Consider the following 20,336-nt stretch of genomic DNA (forward strand, 5'->3'; position numbering starts at 1 on the left):
TGGACTAGCTAAAAAAGTGCAGAATCTGGTTACTGAAAATGAGCGTGACTCCTGGACAGCTATTTCCCAAACCCAGAGATTCCCGACATGGCAATCAAGAAATTCAGCAATGACTACACCAAGAAGCCTTATGATAACGCCTGTTGGGGAAATCTGTTTGAATCTGGACACCCTATTTGCCACTCCACGAAGTTCCAAGTGTTCATTTTCAACTAGAAACAGCCCTACTTCTTCACTGATGTGTTTTGACCTACCTGGTGTGCCCATTTATGAGCTGGACCACACTTTGACTGTCCGGGACAAAGCTAGAAGTTGCTCACCTGATCTTAAAATGGACACAAATCCACAAAGCCGCAAGTGTGCATCTGCGCCTTCGGCTGGACGCAGAGCTGCTCTCTTGCCCTCTGCTTTGGACTTTCTGCCACACGATGTTCCTCCTTCTGAGCCAGCCCAATCTCGGACCTTCCTGGATGAAGCTAACAGTAGAGCCCTCTTACTTGACCTGGATGAACTGAGTGTGAGGACGCCTGAGCCGTTCAACCTGGAAGAGCAGGACAGCTGTCGTGTGGTATATGTTATTACATATCCCATGCTTTAAATAAATAACAATATCCATCCAACACCATCTTTATGTCTCCTAGGAGACATATCATCAACCAATATGACAGGATACTATGTATAACATTATTATATTGATATAATAAAAATATTATTGCAAAAAAACAACAAACAAAAAAAACATACTCATGAACTGGAAAACAAAAAATAATATTAGTGTCACCCAATAGAAAAATCTATTGATAGACTATATATCAATAGAATAATTCTCAGAATTAATCAATAACAGAACCAATAATCTAGACTGGACACCTTTGATAAAATCCATACAGAGCCAATCCATAAACGATAAATATCACACTCTAATACATGTACATATACAATCCAACATACATGTACTTGCACATAACCATATATATATATATATAATGTTTCTCTCATACTCGAGGTTGCTTCACATAATTCATACGACATAGAACAGTTAACAAATGAAAAAACAGAAACCCTAGAGGCAGGAGTCACTGCTGAATAAAAGCAAACCATAGAGGGCATGAGTTCATGCTGGATTTACATTTATGGCATTTAGCTGACACATTTTTATCCAAAGCAACTTACAATTATGACTGAGTACAACTTGAGCAATTGAGGGTTAAGAGCCTTACTCAGGGGCCCAGCAGTGGTAAGTTGGCAGTGGGGGGGCTTGAAGCAGCAGCCTTCTGATACCTTAACCACTGAGCTACCACTGGAAAAAAAAAAGCTAACCCTAGCAGACCAGCTCTACTGTCCATCCTGCTCTCCAATGTCTGTTCCCTGGTCAACAGGTCAACTCTAGCATAGCACCCAACGCGAGTGTAGAGACTGTTGTGCTTTAGTTTTCACAGAACTGTGGCTCAGTGACAGAATTCCTGACACTGAGGTAACAAAATGAAATTATTTATGTAATAACATGATTGCAGGAAGTGTAAAAGACCAAATTAGGCTGCATGTAGACATCTGAAAATCGGTAAGCAGGTAATTGTTTTATTCCTAAGAAATGTTATCTCGAAAAATGTACTGTACTTTAAGAATATTGGACGTTATAAAGTGATTTATTTGAGTATGCCAGTGTGGGTTCTCCCGCGGGCCCGCTAGGGGGCGAAGTGCAGCATAAAGTTAGCCCTAAGATGCAGTAACCGTTAGTGAGCAAAGATAGCCATCAAGCTAGGATAGCTAACGTTAGCTAGTTAACTATTCATCCCATTAAATCACGCTTTTAATACTGTAAATGCTGTAATACTGTAAATAATTGTATATTTCGTCATTTATACATTTTGTAGCAGAATTATGATCGTAGCTAGTCCATGCTAGAAGCCACTGAACCAACGCTTAGCTTCCAGCTCATAGCTTCCAGCTCACAACTCCACGTACACATCAGCTAAAATAAGCCTCTTTTATTCCATGATGTCTAAAGGTATCGGCGATCAAATCATTCTTATGGCTGCATAAGTTTCACCAAACGGCGTCAAACTATTTATCTGCCTAACGCAAACGCAGTATGACAGTTCAGACCTTTAAATGGTTAAAGGGTCTAACCTAGGTTAGCTATCTTAGCTACCTAACGAGGTAAGATAAGGAACGGGGTGTTTGCAGTTGTTCATTTTTACACCTTCCTGTGTGGTACGTTTTCAGATATTACAGTTACGTTAACAATATTGTGAATATTGTAAAGGATACTTTATTCATGTCCTCATTGTTAAAAATTGTATCGCTTTATCGCAGCGATAAGCTAGTTAGCTAGCTAATAGTTGAGGTCAGCGAGTGTCTAACTCGGGGCTATAAACCATTCCTTGTGGAACCATTTCATTGTTCATCTTTCAACTTTGATCGTTTAGGTGCTGGTAGTTTGTTAGCTAGCTAGCTGTTCAGAAATAGAAAACCTACTTTTGTATGATTTAGAGACCCAAATTCACAAACCTGTGGGTTTTCAAATTTATCGTTCTCTCTAAATAAGCAAAATGAGTTAAGCCATTACTACAGCTATCGGACTGTTTGAACTACAATATTGGACTGTTCATTTATTGTTAGTTAGATTAAATTAACTTTCATAAACATTCTTAATTAATAGAATGTGTTTTTTTAATGACTGATTAACTGTGTATATTTAACATGAAGCTATTTATATAAAGTTTCAAGTTTGGTTTATTTGTCACATACATTTATTTGTCACTTTCATTTTTAGGCTGTAAAATGAAAGATCCTTGCTCACAATTGTTTATATATATATATATATATATATATATATATATATATATATATATATATATATATATATATACACACACACACACACATATAAAACTCCCTATTCAATGGGAAGAAACCAGTTCATGTCATTGTGAATTGCTGGTTCTGTAATCAAAACACTGAGGTTCCATATGGGAACAGAAACTGCTGGGACTGTCCATTCTGTGTGGAGTACAATGGCTTCTAAGAGGTATTGCTGTATTTGAGACATGGTGAGGACATATTTTAGTGAAAGTCTTCCAATGATGCACCCTTAACTGAACCATTTTATGTTGTTGCTGCTGTTAAAAAAATGCAGAATGGTGATTATAACGAACCGATCCTTGCACAATATATGGAGCACCTCAACCATGGGGTATCAGCTGGTGTCCCTGTGCTTGATGCATCCAAGACTCAACCAGACACTGAAGATCAAGCAGCTGGCTTCCTTCACTCCCAGAAAGGAAGTAGGTTTTCCATTTTAACTGTTGCCTTCTTAGTTAAGACATATGCAGGGTTGATTGCAGTGCCAGAGTTGTGAAACTATGCAAGGTAATGCATGTCCAGTGCTGGAATTAAGATCATAGCTGTAAATAGTCTCTGACTTGGGCAGAGATTGTGAGTGGGTCTTCAAGGGCAAACAGGATCTGATGGCCCACATGTAGTTTGATATTATTCCTAAATAACTAATTTGACATGGCTATTTAAAAGAAGCTGATCATGTAAGCAGCAAAGACAGAATATCATTCTCTGACTAAGGATTTAGTTGACTCATGTTTAGCCCAACTAAACTGTGGTCCTGGCTGATTTTAGTTGGACTATTGAGCCACTGACTCATGCACAGAGTTTTCTGAGTATTTTGCAGTTTCTTACTGTACTGAGTTCTTACTGAGTATAACGCCAACTTTGATGCATTTGTTTTCTTTTCACCGAACAAAGCCTTCAACCTTGACTGTGGTGACATGAATTCCAGATCTGCAGAGTGTTTTTTTCAGTAATGCATCTTTTGCCCGTGCATTTTGATTGCAGTGTTAGGAGGTCATAACTGCTGATAAAAACTTTGGACAAGAGGGCTTATCCTCATGGCTCACTGACTTTCATGTTCAACAACAAACAATCTTTTCTTATTTATTTTTTTCCAGTTGTAACAAACCGTTCTGCTGTTTTTTTAACTTCTGTCAAATTTTTAATGGTTGTACAGGACAATTACGATGGAAATTGAGGTGTACAAGCGCCACCTTGAACAGACCTACGAGTTGTGCGTGCCTGTCAGACCGCTGAGCAGTGTGACATCCAGCACCAGAACCGACAGCTGTGGGCCCTGCTTTTCAACCACCAGCTCAGATGCAGCCAAGATGCGGACAAAGCATGCATTAAGGTGAGTAATTATTGTCAATGGTTTCTTACAATGGTGCTGAAGTGCTTAAGATACTTTTTGGCGATTCCATAGCCAAGAATTCTCAAGGTCACAACTAGCTGCATTTCTGTTGGGTGTGAATGACAGTTGCTCCTTCCCGGTTGATACAAAGTGACGATAGAAAAAAGGCGTACACGGAACTGGTAGTGAACACTGTCCTTCAAGTGCATATAAGTGCATACAGTGTTTGAGCCTGCAATCCAGTTCATTACCCTGTCCAACAGGCTCCCAGGTTCCCCTCCACATCTTCCTTGTCAGAGATGAAAATTGATATAAAAAAAATGGGGAACAGTTGAAATGACTGAGCCAATACACTGCACATTTTACCTTGAATACTTTTGGTTACTTTTTTGTTCCTGGCTACCATGCTTTTTTAAGCATTGATTATATCAAACACTGATTCATCTAAGATAAGCAAAGACCTGTTCTCTCTTGCTGCATTTTGTTGGGTTTTTTGTTTTTTTTTCCAAATGAAGCTGTTGTTTTCATTTTTGGTGGGTTTCATACTATCCACACCAGCTTCAAGGTTTCTCTTCTTTTACATACCAAGCAATCAGCTTCCTTTCTCTTTGCTACAGAGCACCTCTTTACTGTCCACACCTGCTTGGCTGGTAGCTCTCAGAAGCCTTGCCTTCCTCACCTGTGCTTTTCTGGTTGCGGTGGCCATATGTGGGTCTGGATGTGACTCTGGAGACACATCCTCTCTCCACAACAGCCCGCACACTCTCAGTGGGGGAATCATCCCACCCAAAGAAGCCCACCAAAGTGACATTGAAGCCAAAGCAAACAGCATCACCAAAACTATGCAAATGTGGAATGACCTGGTGGGTATTCTGCCAGAGAGAAGCAATAGAGAATATCAAGCTGATCTGGTAGTCTAGAAGCAATCACCAGATGGCTGTTGCTTCTGTTGGCCTTTTGACTTCCATCAACATCTACTCAGGCAGTAAAAAGAAATGGTGTACTGGGAGGTAGTAAATCTTGCTAATCAGTACTTGTTTTTGGCCTGTGAAAATACAAACAAACAATACAGATATTCAAACACTTCTGAACTACAATTGCTTATCAGGATTTACACAGACTTAAGTTCTTAATACCTCTTTGCTTACAACTTCATCAAAGTGGTTTTGTGTTACAGTATGTGCAAAGTCTACTTTCCCACACAGTTCACATGAGTCTTGGTTCGTCCTGCTGGTTCTTCATGTCTGTGAATGTGAAAAATCAAACTTTTTTGCTTGGCTTCAAGCAGCGATCCTTTGATTGCATCATTCATGATTCATTTAGGATTACAACCAAGTGGTTCAATATCCAGCCAGAGGTGTAGTCAAGTGAGGTAATAAAATGAAATTATTAATGTAATAATATGATGGCAGGAATTGTAAAAGACCAAATTAGGCTTCAGAAGTAAGCAGGAAGTGAGAATGACCAAATATGGCCTCTGTGGCAAGTCCGGGATTGAGGCCAGGATACCACCTAAAGATACAATTTTAATAAAAAATGGTTTTGTAACTTGATGAAAATGTATAAAGATTGAACCCACCTGAGACTGTTAGACATTCTGTGGACAATCCCTCGTCTGTATGCAACATTGAGCTCAGAATAAAGATGGCACCGGCTATTCTCTTCAATTAATTACTGCATCTATATCTTTATTTTCTATTTAAAGTGTACTTGAGAAAAGGACTGGAATGTGGGAAAAATCTAGGAACCACACAAGAATGTCTGGAGGTAAAAATTCAAGGCTGCATAGCTATACCTTAATGTGAGAGATCCTCCATTTCAGAGTCTGCTGTGTGAGAGTCCTGTGCCTTTTTTCTCTAGCTTGGAATAGGACTGTTGCTTCTGTTGTTTAAATATGGTTATCTGCAGTTAAGTGTGTTGCTATTGATAGACATCTTCAGCTAAAAATAAGTCTTCCTTGACCCTACTACACCAAGCCCAGATACAACACAGACATGCATGTGCTGTAGTTGGCTTCAAAACATTCAATGAACTTGTCAGCAACATGGTCCAGATTCCTGCAGCATGTGACATGCGTCTGCACGCATCCTGCCCCCACAGTCTCTGCCTGGCTCCCCCCACCCTCCTCCACCCCCAGTTTGCTCTCTCGTACTGCCCACCAGCAGCTAATGTCCGCCGCCGCAGCGCAGCACCTCCCACTGTATGCTGCAGGCTCCTCTGTGTGCCTGTGGTAAAACCTCGCCAAGTTTAGTGTTCTAGCCACTGCACTCCCCTCCCCAACTCACACATCAATCTCAGAGGCAGATGGATTCCTGTCTCCCAGCCGCATCCCAACTTTTTGACCAGTGCACATACTTGGATAAATGTTCTCTGTGAATACAAAACAGCAACATTTGTCTAGTGTACCGGAGACCTCTTGGAAGTTTTGTAGACAGATGAGGCCGGGCTGTGCTAGCTGAGAGAGACGATATTTGAGCTTGAATCTGACTAGCACATGCACAGAAGCATAGGGTATTATGAAGGCTCTGTATGATATCGTGACCCAAGGTTGAGCTTACAGTAGGTGGCCATATTGCCTCATATCAAGGGCAGTGTACGTTGGAAGACCATAGCAGAGATGTGTGACCGAACTATGTGCACGAGCGCATAACATGCCGCATTCCTTGTTTTCTCCCATTTTTGAGTGAAGCTAATTGATAGTGCCATCTGCCATCTCCTTTTAGAAAGCCAGTGCAGTGCCTTGGCTGTTGATGTGAGTTGTTTTGTCAAAGGAAAGAATTGAAAATGTGAGCGGTGATCTCCATGTAATACTTAGGCTTTAATGCCCTTTACCACTCATTCAGTGCTTGTCTGTGTTTGTTTTCAGTGTTACAGTGTGATTTTATTTAGGTGAAATTTGTTTTCAGTCTATCTGCAGTAGTGCACTTAAAGGGCCAGGAAGGTTAGTGGAACACATTTGCTCTGCCTCTGACCTCACAATTCCACTGTAACAACAGTGTTCAATTCCGTCATTTAAAAAAAACAAAAAACTTGGTTTGGTTTAAATTTGTTTAAAGATTTGTTTAAATTGTTTGCCGGTGTATGTGAGCCTGTTACAGTCTCTCTGACCCTCCACACCCATTAGTGCGTTCTTCCACTAGCTTCTCTCTCGTTCCTGCTTCAATATTCAAGGGAGGATTGAGATCCATTCAGGTCATTTTGCAGTCTTCAAAAAATGCATTGAAAGACATTCCAGTAGCTCAGTGGTGCACCTGCGCTCCACTCTGCTCCCCAGTTCGGAGGAGGAGCATTGGCTTTGATAGACTCAGGTTATCAGTACAAATTTACATTCAAGATTAGTTGTCTTTTACATATATATCCCCTCTCCTGCAATCATGGCTAATTAGCTGCATCTGTCATTGTAATTGTTTAATTTTTCATGCTAGTTCATTCACCCTTGTATTAGTGCCATGCATGTGAAACAGACTCTTGAAAGGTTTTCTTTTTGTATCTTGCATGCCTAGCATAATATATCTCCTTTTTATGTATATATCTTGGAAGCAGAAATGAGAAGTTCTAGTTTAGTTTTTTTTCAGTGTAACAACTAAATGTTTTTGTATTTTTTGTTTGTTTACTGCTTTGAATATCTCTTTTAGGAGTGTCCTATATGAATGGCCATGTCTGGTGCTAGGCCCTTTACCTCTGCTGTTCTGTTTTATTCTCAGTATCGCCACAGTGGCCTTCCCTGCGTGGGACATCCCCAGCAGTACTCCGTCCAGCCCACAGGACCCAGTACATTCTGCCCTGGGCTCTTTCCTGCAGACTGCCCACTAGCATATGGTGAGTTTGGACTTCCCTTTCTCTACCCCCACCTGGGAAACCCACATGCGTGCTCTCACCGATAAAGAGACCTTTCTTCTGGGTATTCCTGCTGGCTGAAACTGGTTTTTTGTTTGCTCTCTAACTGAAACCAGTGCTTTTTTTTGGTCACCACTAGTGGCAGGGCCTTCATACTATCCTGGCCAGACCATATACACCAAATCTCCATCCATAATAGTGCATACAGCTCAGCAGCCTCCACCCACTAAGAGGGTAAAGAAAACAATGAGTATTCCCCCTGCCTCAGAGGTGAAATTAATTTAATTGTGGATTGACTAGATGCAAATAACTTGCTGTTCGCTAAGATCCGTATCCGAGACCCTAACCAGGATGGCAAGGATATCACAGAGGAGATCATGTCAGGAGTAGGCATTTGCCAGAACACAAGCCCACCAGTGGGACGTCCCTGCACTACCCTTACTGCTCCACAGGTAAGCCATTCAGTCCCACAGCCCGAGCCCCTGATCGGCTGCAGACCGCTGCTTCGCGTGATCCACTCCACAGGTCAAAGTACTCTCTCATCTAGTCCTCCCTCATAATGAGCTCTGAGCTGATTGTTTGGTTGTTTGGCTGGCTTTCATTGTCTTGTCCCATTAAAAGCATCATACAATCAGCAACAAAATCTGATGGTGTAGTTTGATTTCCGGCCATTCTCTCTTCCTTATTCAGTGGTTCGGTCACACCGTTGACCCTCCTCCGTCATATTTGACTTGTTCCAGTAGCTTGTGTGATTGTGGCTGTTCTGATTTAAGAAGGCTTCTCAGATGTGTTTTGATGTTCCGACTTGCCGTGCCTATTCTTTCGTCTGCCTCCATCTTAGTTCTCCCTCACAGCCACTCGAATCCTCCTGATCTTCCCTCGTGTTCCCTCTACACAGACAGCCCACGTAAAGGCCCTGTAAGAACGATTCAGCCAAACCCTGAGCACCTCAGCTTCTCTGAGGAAAGGCCTCTCTGTAAGGGGAACACTCACTACTGCGCTGTTGCACTTACTTTGTGTCCTCTTTCCCTAAATGTTAACAGTGTTCCTCTTTCCTCTCTTTCTCTATTTCTCCTGCCCATTTATTTAAGCACCCCATGCTTGTCTGCTGTTTCTTGCTGTCTTTGTGTCTCCACCCCCCCCCCCCCCCCCCACCTCCACACACACACGCATTTTGTGCCTTTGCAGCTGGATCTTTTGCCCTCTTGTGCTTTCTCATTTCCTCTCTCTCTCTCTTTGCCTCTTTCTCTACTCACTTCTCTAATTATGCTGTGCTGTGCTGTGCTGTGCTGTGCTCACCCCCCCACCCTCGTTGCCATTCCCCTTCTTCTGCATGTGTGTGCAGTATCTCTCTCTCTCTCTCTCTCTCTCTCTCTCTCTCTCTCTCTCTCTCTCTCCATCTTTTCTGTCTTTTGCTAGTTTTTATGTCCACACCCTCATTATCCTCACACTTTCTACCTCAAATCCCAGCAGCTGAACAGCCAGGTAGCAGAGCAGGGGAATGTCAGTGTCGGCCTGGCCCTGGAGGCCCACTGTCCGGCAAAGGCTGCAAGTCCAGCAGCCGGAGAGGCGGTTGCCTCAGGCACGCTGACGCCCTCATTGCCTTCCAGCACTGCTGCTCCTTCAGGCCTCACTCTCCCAGGCCAGGCTGTTATAGAGGCAGTCCAGGCCTGTGGAGCCTCCACTGGGGCAGAGCTGAAAGAGACTGGGAATGAGCCAGAGGCCTTGCTGGAGGATAAAGTGGAGCCCATCTTACAGTCCAATCTTGGGCAAAGCTTGAGTCAAGGTAAATAACCACATGCATGACATGCTATGTTAGGACACTAAAAAGACCCCGGACTGATTTGTTATGTTTTACAGCTATTAGTTTATCCAACACCTGGAAGAAGCCAAAAGAGGACACTCCTGTGGGGCAGGCCCAGTGTCCTGACAGAGAGGTGATTCCTCTCTCCAGGTGCTCACTGTACCCCTCTCTGCATGCAGAGGCAGAGCTGAAGGATGGGAAGAGGCAGTATGATAGAGACTTCCTGTTGGCCTTCCAGTTCATGCCTGCCTGCATGCAGAAGCCAGAGGGGCTTCCTCCCATCTCTGATATGGTACTGGACAAGGTAAGCCTGCTAAAACATTGGCCTTAGGGGACCTTTAAAACCATTCCATGGAGAGGGGCTGATGGACTTCGACTTGACTCTGTTGTTTTCTAAATCAAACAAAACAAGCTGCCCCTGCAGCAGGTGGGCCCTCGCATTATCGCCAGAGACCCAGGCTTCAACCCAGCCTCTGCAGACTTCCGCAGGGCAATTCCTGGAGGCAGGGGTGCACCGGTGGGTCTCTACGCTCATCCCTTCTCTTCTGTCTCTTGCACAAATGAATGAGCGCCTGGTCATCTTATGTGACCGAGGTCTTTGTGACATTGTTACCGCCCATAATAAAGAGCACCCATTCGTTGCTTCAGCTGCTCAGTGTAGGCCTGAGACGACCGTCTCCCCGGAAGATCATCACCAACGTGTCCATGAACGACGAGGTGCAGCTGAAGAAGGCCGAGAATGCCTGGAAACCTGGCAGGAAAAGGGAGAACACCCAGAACCCCGAGACCCAGAAAACTCAGGTCAGCACCTCACTCCGCCATGCCCTGTTTTCAGATTTCAGAGTCACAGCCTGTTATGGTGGGTTTGAAAGCTACTTAATTTTTTTTGCGATATGCTCTTCAAGAATTGGATATTTAAATTATAGAGTCGTTGTTTAATTGGGTGGGTGTGTGGGGAGTGTGCACGAATGTAGCTATGCAGGGGGACATTGGTTTCTAGTGTAAACAGGGGGTGTGATGATACTGAGGGCCAGATCTTGTGTGCTTGTTGTTCCTTGTGTTGATTGTGGTGTTGATTTTGGTGAGAGAGTATTGTAGATTATTGAAGTGAGGTGTTCAGACTTGAGTTAAAAAAGAGTAGTTTTGTTTTTGATGCATGCATAAAACTTTTTCCATTGCAATTCAGTAGTACGTTTCTCTAGTGAGTAATGGTACTTTCTTGTTTGTCAGTTCAGAAGTATGGTTTTCTTGGATTAATGTTGTATGCTGTGGAGGCCCTCTCTGTCCCAGTGATTGCTGATGTGTCTCCTAGCAGACACTGCTGGAGATGAGGACCGAAGGATATTTAGAGAGTGTGATAAAAGGTTGGCAGCTTCCTGCCAAAAATGTTTTATGGGTGTACTGTGCCATATGGCATGCATAGTTATCTACGGTGTTTTGTGTGAACAGTAGTGTATTCTGTGGATGATCTTGTATATATTATAGGTTAGCGCCCAGTGGTTGTGTTTAAAATATTCTTGCAAATTTGTGCGCAATTCAGCATTGGGAGAGATTGACGGATCTTCATTGCATTGTCTGGTCGGTAGGGTTATTATTGGATCAGATTTGGTTATTATGTATATATTATTTTGTTTGTAGGAGTTATATGTTGATTAAATCTGAAATTCTTGTAGGTAGTTCTAATGGGTTTTCTTTTAATTTGAATTTGGAGCACATGAGGGGTTTTAGTTGATAAGATTTGATAAACTGTTTGCTGCCAGTACTACACTTCTCGGAAAGTGTGATTGATGTATGATGCCTTTATCGGTCTATATAGTAAAGCTGAGTGATTTTTGTTCATGACAAAGTTCCAAATGGCAGAGTAAATATTTGGTGAAAGTGAGGAGTTAGTCATTATGTGGAAGAACTGCTGAATTTAACAAAAGATTGGGTTCTTTGTAATGGAAAGCTTAGTCGGTAGTCTGTTTTCCTCTCCAGGAGCTTTTCCAGAAGGTGCACAGTATCTTGAACAAACTGACACCACAGATGTTTAACCAGCTGATGAAGCAGGTGATGGACCTCACCATCGACACGGAGGAGCGCCTCAAAGGCGTGGTTGACCTGGTTTTTGAAAAAGCCATTGATGAGCCCAGCTTCTCTATGGCCTATGGCAATATGTGCAGCTGCCTGGCTATGGTGAGTAACATGTTCCCATACATTGCTGCTGAAGTTCCATACAAAAGCAAATGCCACACAGAAGTGAACTCTGTTTGAACCACTCTAAACTGACATGGAGCTTTAATCAGCTTCTATTTAGTAACAGAACTCTCAACACTGTCTTATACCCAAGTGTTTCTCCTACATGTCTTTCCTGTGTAGTTAAAAGTGCCCATGGCAGACAAGCCCACCAGCACTGTGAGTTTCCAAAAGCTGCTGCTGAACCGCTGTCAGAAGGAGTTTGAGAAGGACAAGGTCAACGATGATGTTTTGGAGAAGCTGCGGCACCAGCTGGAATCGGCCACTTCAGTAAGCAGCACTCCTGTCTAGTTTACCTGACTCACCAACCCACAGATCAGGAGAAAGGGGACTGAAATCAGCAGCAGTGCTGGGAGGCGGCCAGGTCGTTATCGGGTCCAAACGCGCTGTTTCTTGCTTTTGTCTTTGTTCTGGTTATTCCTCGCAAGGCCAGCGAGCGGGAGAGGCTGGAGGAGGATCTGGAGGAGGCGAAGGACAAGGCCCACAGGAGGTCCATCGGCAACATCAAGTTCATCGGGGAGCTGTTCAAGCAGCACATGCTGTCGGAGGCCATCATGCACGACTGCGTGGTCAAATTATTCATGAACCACAACGAGGAGAGCCTGGAGCGTCTGTGCCACCTCCTCACAGCCATCGGCAAAGACCTGGACTTGGAGAAGGCCAGGGTAAGCAGGCCGCGGGCCTGGTCTGGGTTGATTTAATATTCTCAGCAGATGCTCAGCACTTGCATCGGTTTATCTTTAATATGTCATGTAAAGGTTTACGGTGCATGTGTAGATGAGTGCTAGTGTGCAGTGCAGCGACTGTGCACATTTTTCCGGATTTTGTCCATGATGTGTTTTTCACAGCAAGTACTTTACACAACAAAACTGAATGAAGATGTTTTGAATATTGTATCTTGACTGTCCATTTTGTCTCTGGTAGGAACAACAGTTGTAATGTTGACAGTTCAGTCACCACCTAGTGTGACAGTTATTTGTGTTTAATTTTCCTGGTCTTTTTTATTGTATATTTTTTTCTCCATGCACGCTTTTAACCAAAAAACAAGCATGTTGAAATGTTGTCTATAAAAGTTTTGCTGTCAGCGTTTTCTGTTGCTTGCCTGTTGCCTGCACTCTGACTACAGGGTAGCCAACTAATTAGGATCATCATCTATAGTGCGACTAGCATGCTGTGCTGATATCAGTGTATTATTAGGCCTTGGCAATGATTTTAAAAGTGTCCAAGTTCATGTTGTTTAGTGAAGTTGTCAGTGTGGTTGTTAGCTCTGCTCCTACTGCAGCTGACAAAATGAAAGGCTTTTATTCAGGACTGGTCAGCTGTTAGAAGGTTTTGCTCTCACAGCCTCCTCCACGTTTGCCGCCTCCTGCTGCTGCACCCTGGATTCCCCAAAGCCAAGTGCAGCTGATGACAGCACAGCTACACCCACAGTGGCAGTGAACTGCTTTACAGCACTGACCAACGTGCAAGGCAGCAGGGTTTACATAAGAGTCATAAACGTCTTGCGACATGAGTTCAGCTGAGAGCACACCTGATCAAATCGAAAGGGGTAGAATACCTGAAATTTTTCTACGTTTCTCTTACACACTCTCTCTCTCTCTCTCTCTCTCTCTCTCTCTCTCTCTCTCTCTCTCTCTCTCTCTCTCTCAGCCAAAAATGGATCACTACTTTAAATATATAGAAAAGACAGTGAAGGAGAGGAGGGGTTCCTCACGCATTCGGTTCCTGCTCCAGGACGTCATCGACCTGCGACTGGTTAGAGACTCTGCCTGTGTTTGTGTTTGCCATTCCAGCGCATGGTGATGCAAAAGTATGCATCTGCTGATTTTGCTTTTCTAGCATAACTGGGTGTCGCAGCGAGTTGACCACGGGCCCAAGACCATTGAACAGATCCATCAGTAGGCCAAACTTGAGGAGCAGAGGAAGGTGCACCAGCAGCTGCTGTCCAAACACAACAAGAGGCAAAGGTGTGGCCCTCAAATCCATGATAGCCTTTTTCACCTGGCTGTGTGAGGCCGAGGACAAGTCCAAGGACAATTGACAATTGCTAAAAGACAATATAATAATTCAAAACAATAATAAAACTGTGTGACAAAGAAACAAACGTTCTGACTCTAATGTATTTTTGTTTTTTCCTTTATGAACTGCAGATAAAACTATATTTAACATTTGCAGATGTTCAAAACAAAAGGCAGAGGTGAATATAGAAATAGTATTATTTATTTTTATGTCATTCTTCCTTGGCTTCTCCTTAATTCGAATAGGCTCTGCCCACTAGATTTCACTTTTTTTGTTTGTTTGGGTTTTTCCTAGGATTTTCACACCAATCTGAGTGAAATTGGTGTCAAAATATTTGCAAGAGTCTGAATCTCAATAATTATTTAAACAAAAACCTGACATAAAAATACAGCTGTCCTATTGCAAAGTAATATTAGTAGTACAAAGTAGTAGTACAAAGGTTAGGCTTTAACCTTAACTTTAACTAGCTGTAACTCCTGAACGACATGTTCAGATTTCATGAAATTTAAAAGACTTATACCAGTGTTGACTTTGAGGTAGCTTACCAAATGTAGCAGTTTTGTCAATATGGGGCATATAATAATATGCAAATAACTGTTTCTCAACAACTGCTCTTCTGATCAAGATGAAATTTTGCATACTGCTTCTGTAAGCAAGCTGGAGGGAGGATTGCTAAGGCTAAGTCAAACATTGGCTAATGTTTTTCAGGTAATTGGCTAATCATTTTTCAGTGGGCTTCAAAGGATGTAATGTAATTTAGTAAGAACTGGCTTCAGTGGACTGCTACATTACTTTGAATTTAAATATCCTACTGCTTTTTATGTTGCTGATGAACTGTAACACACTAGTCGTAGGACCTTTCTCCAATCTTCACAAATTTGGTATCAAAATATTGATGAGACTGAAACATGTTGATATTTGTATGGAGTATGGCCCCTACATACCTATCAATCCTTCCAAGGTGTACTGATTCATTCAAAACAGCAGAAAAAAAAATTAAGACTTCTTTGAGTAATTCTTATGAAACTTGACATGAGTATTGATTTATGAACTTTAAACTAGCATGGCAATTATATGACATTTTTGCCAACAGAGCCCCTCTGACATATGAAAAGGTATTTAAAAAAAAAAAGAGTCAATCCCATTGTGTACCAATTGTGCATGAGAAATGCAGTTTATACAGTGCAATACTTTGTGACTATTCCATAAAAAATTTCAATACGTTTCGTAAACCTTTTTTTAGCCTGATTTTTGATACCTAAATTAGTTGGGCAAATGCACCTTTCAAACAAGTCAGTGACCTTTTGATCTAGAGATACCTTTTAAATGTAAAAAATGCAGATCTTCTTGTAAATAATTATCAAAAATATGTGTATTTAACTATCAATCCCCAAGAGCAGAATTTTTATTAATAGGCTAAAACTTAGCCATAGAGTGTTAGATTATCACCAAACTTCAATGGTGTATATGAACATACTGTGAATGCAAGTACATTTGGGGTGAACTGACCTTCTGGGGGAACTATATTTCTTAGTCATGTCGAATCAGAAAAAATATTTGTATAAAGCAATTCAGCAGAGAAAATTGAGAGATTGGTTTCAAAATACAACATTCCTGGAAACAAAACCTCAAAACCAACCACAAAGGCTGGTGAACTTAATATGGGATGTCATCAGAAACCAAGTTGTGCAGATGTGATAAAATGATTGGACCCCTTAATTGCCACCTGCAGCTATAATAAATGTAATTCTAATGTATGTCATGAATTCCCTAGATGAAGGAAGTTAGACATTTCAATAGCAACACACCTCCCTTGATGGAATGACTGGGTACAGAAACTAGTTGACCAGAAAGGCCAGAAAAATAGCACAACCACAGCCTTCAAACCAGACAACAAACCTGCTTAATGCTGACAAAGTTTTATTTTTTTTCAAATACAAAATACAGACTCACTCTCAATAAATAACCATTTGATGAACTAATGCAGAATAAAAATTAAGACAGTGACAAAAGCTTTACTGTAGTTACTAAGCATTTAGGTTTGGGTGTTTTTAGGACTTGGTGGGATGGTTACGAGAAAATATTGGCATTTTAGATAAGCAGAAAAATACTATGGATGGGTTCAACACATGATGTGCGTATTCGTTTGACTTTGGATCTATTGGATCATGCCAATAACTGTTGAAAAGAAAAATGACCACCTGAATGTTAAAACATATAATGGAAATAAATGTCTTATGCAATACGAGAATTATGGAAATCGGGTCAGCTTTGGAATAGAGAGGAGCGTTAGGCACATACTAATAATATTAATACATTTTCAGAGACACTCAATATCCATCCTGCCAAGGACAGGCAGTGATCAGTGAACCAGGCAGCCAGTAAGAGAAATAAAATCACCAAGAAAGTCAGGCTTTTTGCTGTTTGTTTTCAAAAAAATGTCCTTGACAGAACACAAGATATGACTGAATGAGCAAAGTTACATTTATATAGAGCCTTTCAAAGAACATACAATGCTTTCCAATGAACACACACAGCTTCTACATTCAGTCACATGCCGAATATTGTGTTAAATTGTTAGTCAGTGGCTTACTGCAGGGTGGCTGTGTGTAAAATGGGGAAGAGTAGCTCCACTCCAGCCTCCTCTATCTCACAGTGAGCTGTGTGTGTGTGTGTGTGTGTGTGTGTGTGTGTGTGTGTGTGTGTGTGTGTGTGTGTGTGTGTGTGTGTGTGTGTGTGTGTGTGTGTGTGTGAGTGTGTATGTATGTATGTATGTATGTATGTATGTGTGTGTGAGCTCTCTGGTTGACCATGGAGACGACTGTGCAGTCCTCATTGCTCAGAGTCAGAGTGTGTGTCTGTGTGTTTGCTGTCAGGTCCAGAGCAGAGCTGCAGGAGAAGTCCAGTCTGTGCTGCAGAGCAGAGAGCAGATCTGTTGCTGCTGCCCCCTGCTGGAAGTCAGAGACACTGTAGCAGTGGAGCAGTCTCAGCAGCAGCCTGTCAACACTGAGAAAACAACACACACACACACACACACACACACACACACACACACACACACAGTGGCAGGGCAGTTAATTTCAGATTAATCTAAATATTTCACCTGAATTTACCAATTACCATGGACTGTAATATGTTGATTACCTGACACAGGAGTCTCAATAAAACCTAAACAATGCTGGCACAAAATAACATCTTGGAAACTTTCCAAAACACACATAAATGTATATATAAGTGTATGTAAATGTATATAAGTTTTTATACCATGCCCAGTTTCCTGCTTATTTTCAGCCACTTTTTGGTAACTGCATTTATATTATGTCAAATGAGATTTTAATGCTTTAATTTCTGTGTATTAAGAAATGGTCAATTTATGTTATTTATCCTCATATGGAAAGATTTGCTTCCATATTTTCCATATTTCAAATTTTGTGGGAAAAAGATGTCTGGAGATTTTACACTCTCTTATAGATTGCAAGTTATAGGACAGTGCCAGACCTGTGAAACAGTGCCACTTCATCCAGTGTTTAGATGATGTTTGATGCTTAGACCTCATTAGTCATATGCTAATAGTAACTTTGATACAATCTTCAATACAGTGTTGAATCAATGTGCTTTGCAATAGTGAGCTTTGATGCCTCAGTATCTAACATCCCATCACTACATTGGAGTTCTACCATATGTATTCTTGCTCTGCCTGTTCGTTTTCCATATTGTTCTCCATTCCCGTGTTCTTAATATCTGTGTTATCTTACTTTTACCTCTATGTTTTCTTCTTCCTGGTTAGCCTCACTTTGTTTTTTGTTTTTCATGTATTCTGGTAACCTGCTCTTGGATAATGTTTCTGCTCCTCCTAATAAACAAAGTTCGACAACACGCTTGTGTCTTGCCCTGCCTGTCTCAGCATTACAGCTAATCTAAAGGTCAAAGGATAAACTTCAATGGCAGATACACCTATTTTTAAGCATTACCACGTATGTACACAGTTTTCTAATTACATTTACATATTAACAAATGAGCAGGCATCTAGTTTCTGGACATCTGAATATTTTCAAAAATTAGATTCTTTAAAAGGTGGGTTTAAGTGATACAGCACTACAAAAAGCATGCCAACCATAGGCAACAAGCAATCCTTGAATTAGAATAACTTAATATTTCTGTATGTGGGCAAAATAATAATATGATTCATAGTCGACATTATATTTAGGCTCCATGCATGTAAATATATCTTTTATTTAAAAATGAACACATTGTCTTTTTTCACCACTAGTCACTTTGAAACCATTTAAGCCCACTAGACTCCATTTAAGATGACCTTAGAGTGTTTTAATGAGGAGTTCCTTCAAGTACAAACTTGCATCAGTTTTCACTGTACTGGCTGCAAGTAAGAAATTATGATATGCAAAATAAATGCTGTTTGATGGAATAAATGAATAACAAATATGAAGTTACAATGTGATCATAAAATGTCTTAGGCTAATGTGTCCATGTGTTCTTACAATCCTGGCAGGTCATGTGTGACTGGGGTTGGAGCTTCACTGAAACAGATGTTTTACATCTTGTTCTGGATTATAATCTGGCTAGTGGAATTCAGAGCCCTTTCCCCAATGGGAGAAAATCATTTTATTGTTTTATGAGATCATCCTGAGCAGACCATTCACAAATCAGAACAGTTTCCTGTGGCTACAGTGAGGACCTCAGCTGATACTGGAATATTCACCCACTGCTTTGATATGCTTATCTCACAGATTTCACAACAAAACCCCAGAATATCTACAATGTAGATGAGACAGGATTTGTCACTGGTCCATGACAAATCCTGTAAGATTATGTACCAGACTACAGGTGGAAGTGGGAGGGAACAGATAACAGTCCACATCACTGGGAATGTTGTTGGGCAGATTCATCATCTACAAAGGGAAACGGTTGTACAATTCTTGGTGTCAAGGAGGTCCAGACCGCAACCCCATTTTTGTAACAGAACATGGATGGTTGGACAAATCTCTTCCTTAAACTATTCACTCAGATCTCAGACTGAACATTTCTCAGGGTTTTAATATTTGATGGTTAAACCTTGCATGTGACTCTGGGACTGGGGGACTAGGGGGCTTCTTAACATTTTTTCTACTCCTGAACCTCTTAGTGAATAAATGTTGGGCGGTTAATTCTTTCAAAATTATACATTTTTAATATTTTGTCAATAAATCATGACATGATCTTACTTGGAACACTTAAATGGACTTAAATGGTCCAACTGTACCTATTAAGCTGATGCCAGACTTTTCACTTATTTAATAAAATATCTTTATTTATATTATAAAACAGACATGAACTAATAAGCACATTTTGAAATGAGAAATTAGACGTTCATATTTAAATCAATTCAAAATCTATGAAAAATGCCTGGAAAATGATTTTGTCAGGTTTATTGCATAAAGGAAAAGAGTAAAGTTATGTTAATATGGAAAGGACATGAAATTCTATACCACACAGCTATTTCTGAAAGAAAGACTTAATTCCTTTAAATCCTTTCCATACAATCGTAATACGAAATCTCTTCTTCTCACATTTTCTTGCTTCCGTGGCTCCATTCGCTTCTTTCGTTGTCTGCTCTATGTCTTTTTGCTGACGTTTCAGTTTCTTCTTCTCATGTGTGTTCTCATGTGTCTCCTTGAAAAGCTTCTCCTCTGCATTTGGTGCTGCCCTCACATCTGAGTGAAAGTACAGGGGAGGCAGTAGTGGACGGCAAGGCCTGTAGGGTCTGGATGATGGGGCTTCTTGGGGCTCACCAGGTGCAAATCTGGTAGGCTGTCTGAGGGAGAGTGAGGGAAACCTGTTGTCTCGTGGTTTGGGAGACTCCAGGGGGAAACTGGGCCTTGGGCTTTCCAACTGTGAAAAAAGCATTTAATTTAGCATCACTATTAAATACATGCATGTGCACACACTTTGATATACTATCAAAAATATAATATAAGTTAGACTGTGATATTGTAGTGTCATAGGCAATCCATTTGTTGATTTGCCCTAACACATTTATGCTCACTATTTACCTGGATTTTAATTATAGTTCCTTATTTCAATCTAAAATCATCTCCTGTGTATAGCAGAACATTGCTTCGTTGGATGTGCACTGCAGTGTAACTAAGTGTTTCACTTTTCCTACTTTCTCAAGCTGTGCTCTCAGCCTTCTCAGTTCAGCTTTGATCTCCACATTCTCCTTCTGCAGTTCTCGCACTGCTAGCT

At 41.3% G+C, this 20,336-nt stretch overlaps 1 protein-coding gene across 1 annotated transcript; it reads left to right on the forward strand.

Moving 5' to 3' along the window:
* The first annotated feature begins 9,485 nt into the window (after positions 1 to 9,485).
* Positions 9,486 to 14,094, forward strand: LOC145656550 (eukaryotic translation initiation factor 4 gamma 3-like). Its single transcript, XM_081709706.1, has 9 exons — positions 9,486 to 9,821; positions 9,896 to 10,143; positions 10,252 to 10,356; positions 10,488 to 10,640; positions 11,817 to 12,014; positions 12,198 to 12,344; positions 12,503 to 12,739; positions 13,725 to 13,829; positions 13,914 to 14,094. The coding sequence occupies exons 2-9, from the start codon at positions 10,081 to 10,083 to the stop codon at positions 13,974 to 13,976; spliced, it is 1,071 nt and encodes a 356-aa protein (XP_081565832.1). The 5' UTR covers positions 9,486 to 9,821; positions 9,896 to 10,080; the 3' UTR covers positions 13,977 to 14,094.
* Positions 14,095 to 20,336: the final 6,242 nt, after the last annotated feature.

Source organism: Electrophorus electricus, unplaced genomic scaffold (assembly GCF_041902795.1).
Source record: "Electrophorus electricus isolate QZ-2024a unplaced genomic scaffold, ASM4190279v1 Scaffold78, whole genome shotgun sequence".
Classification (NCBI taxonomy): domain Eukaryota; kingdom Metazoa; phylum Chordata; class Actinopteri; order Gymnotiformes; family Gymnotidae; genus Electrophorus; species Electrophorus electricus.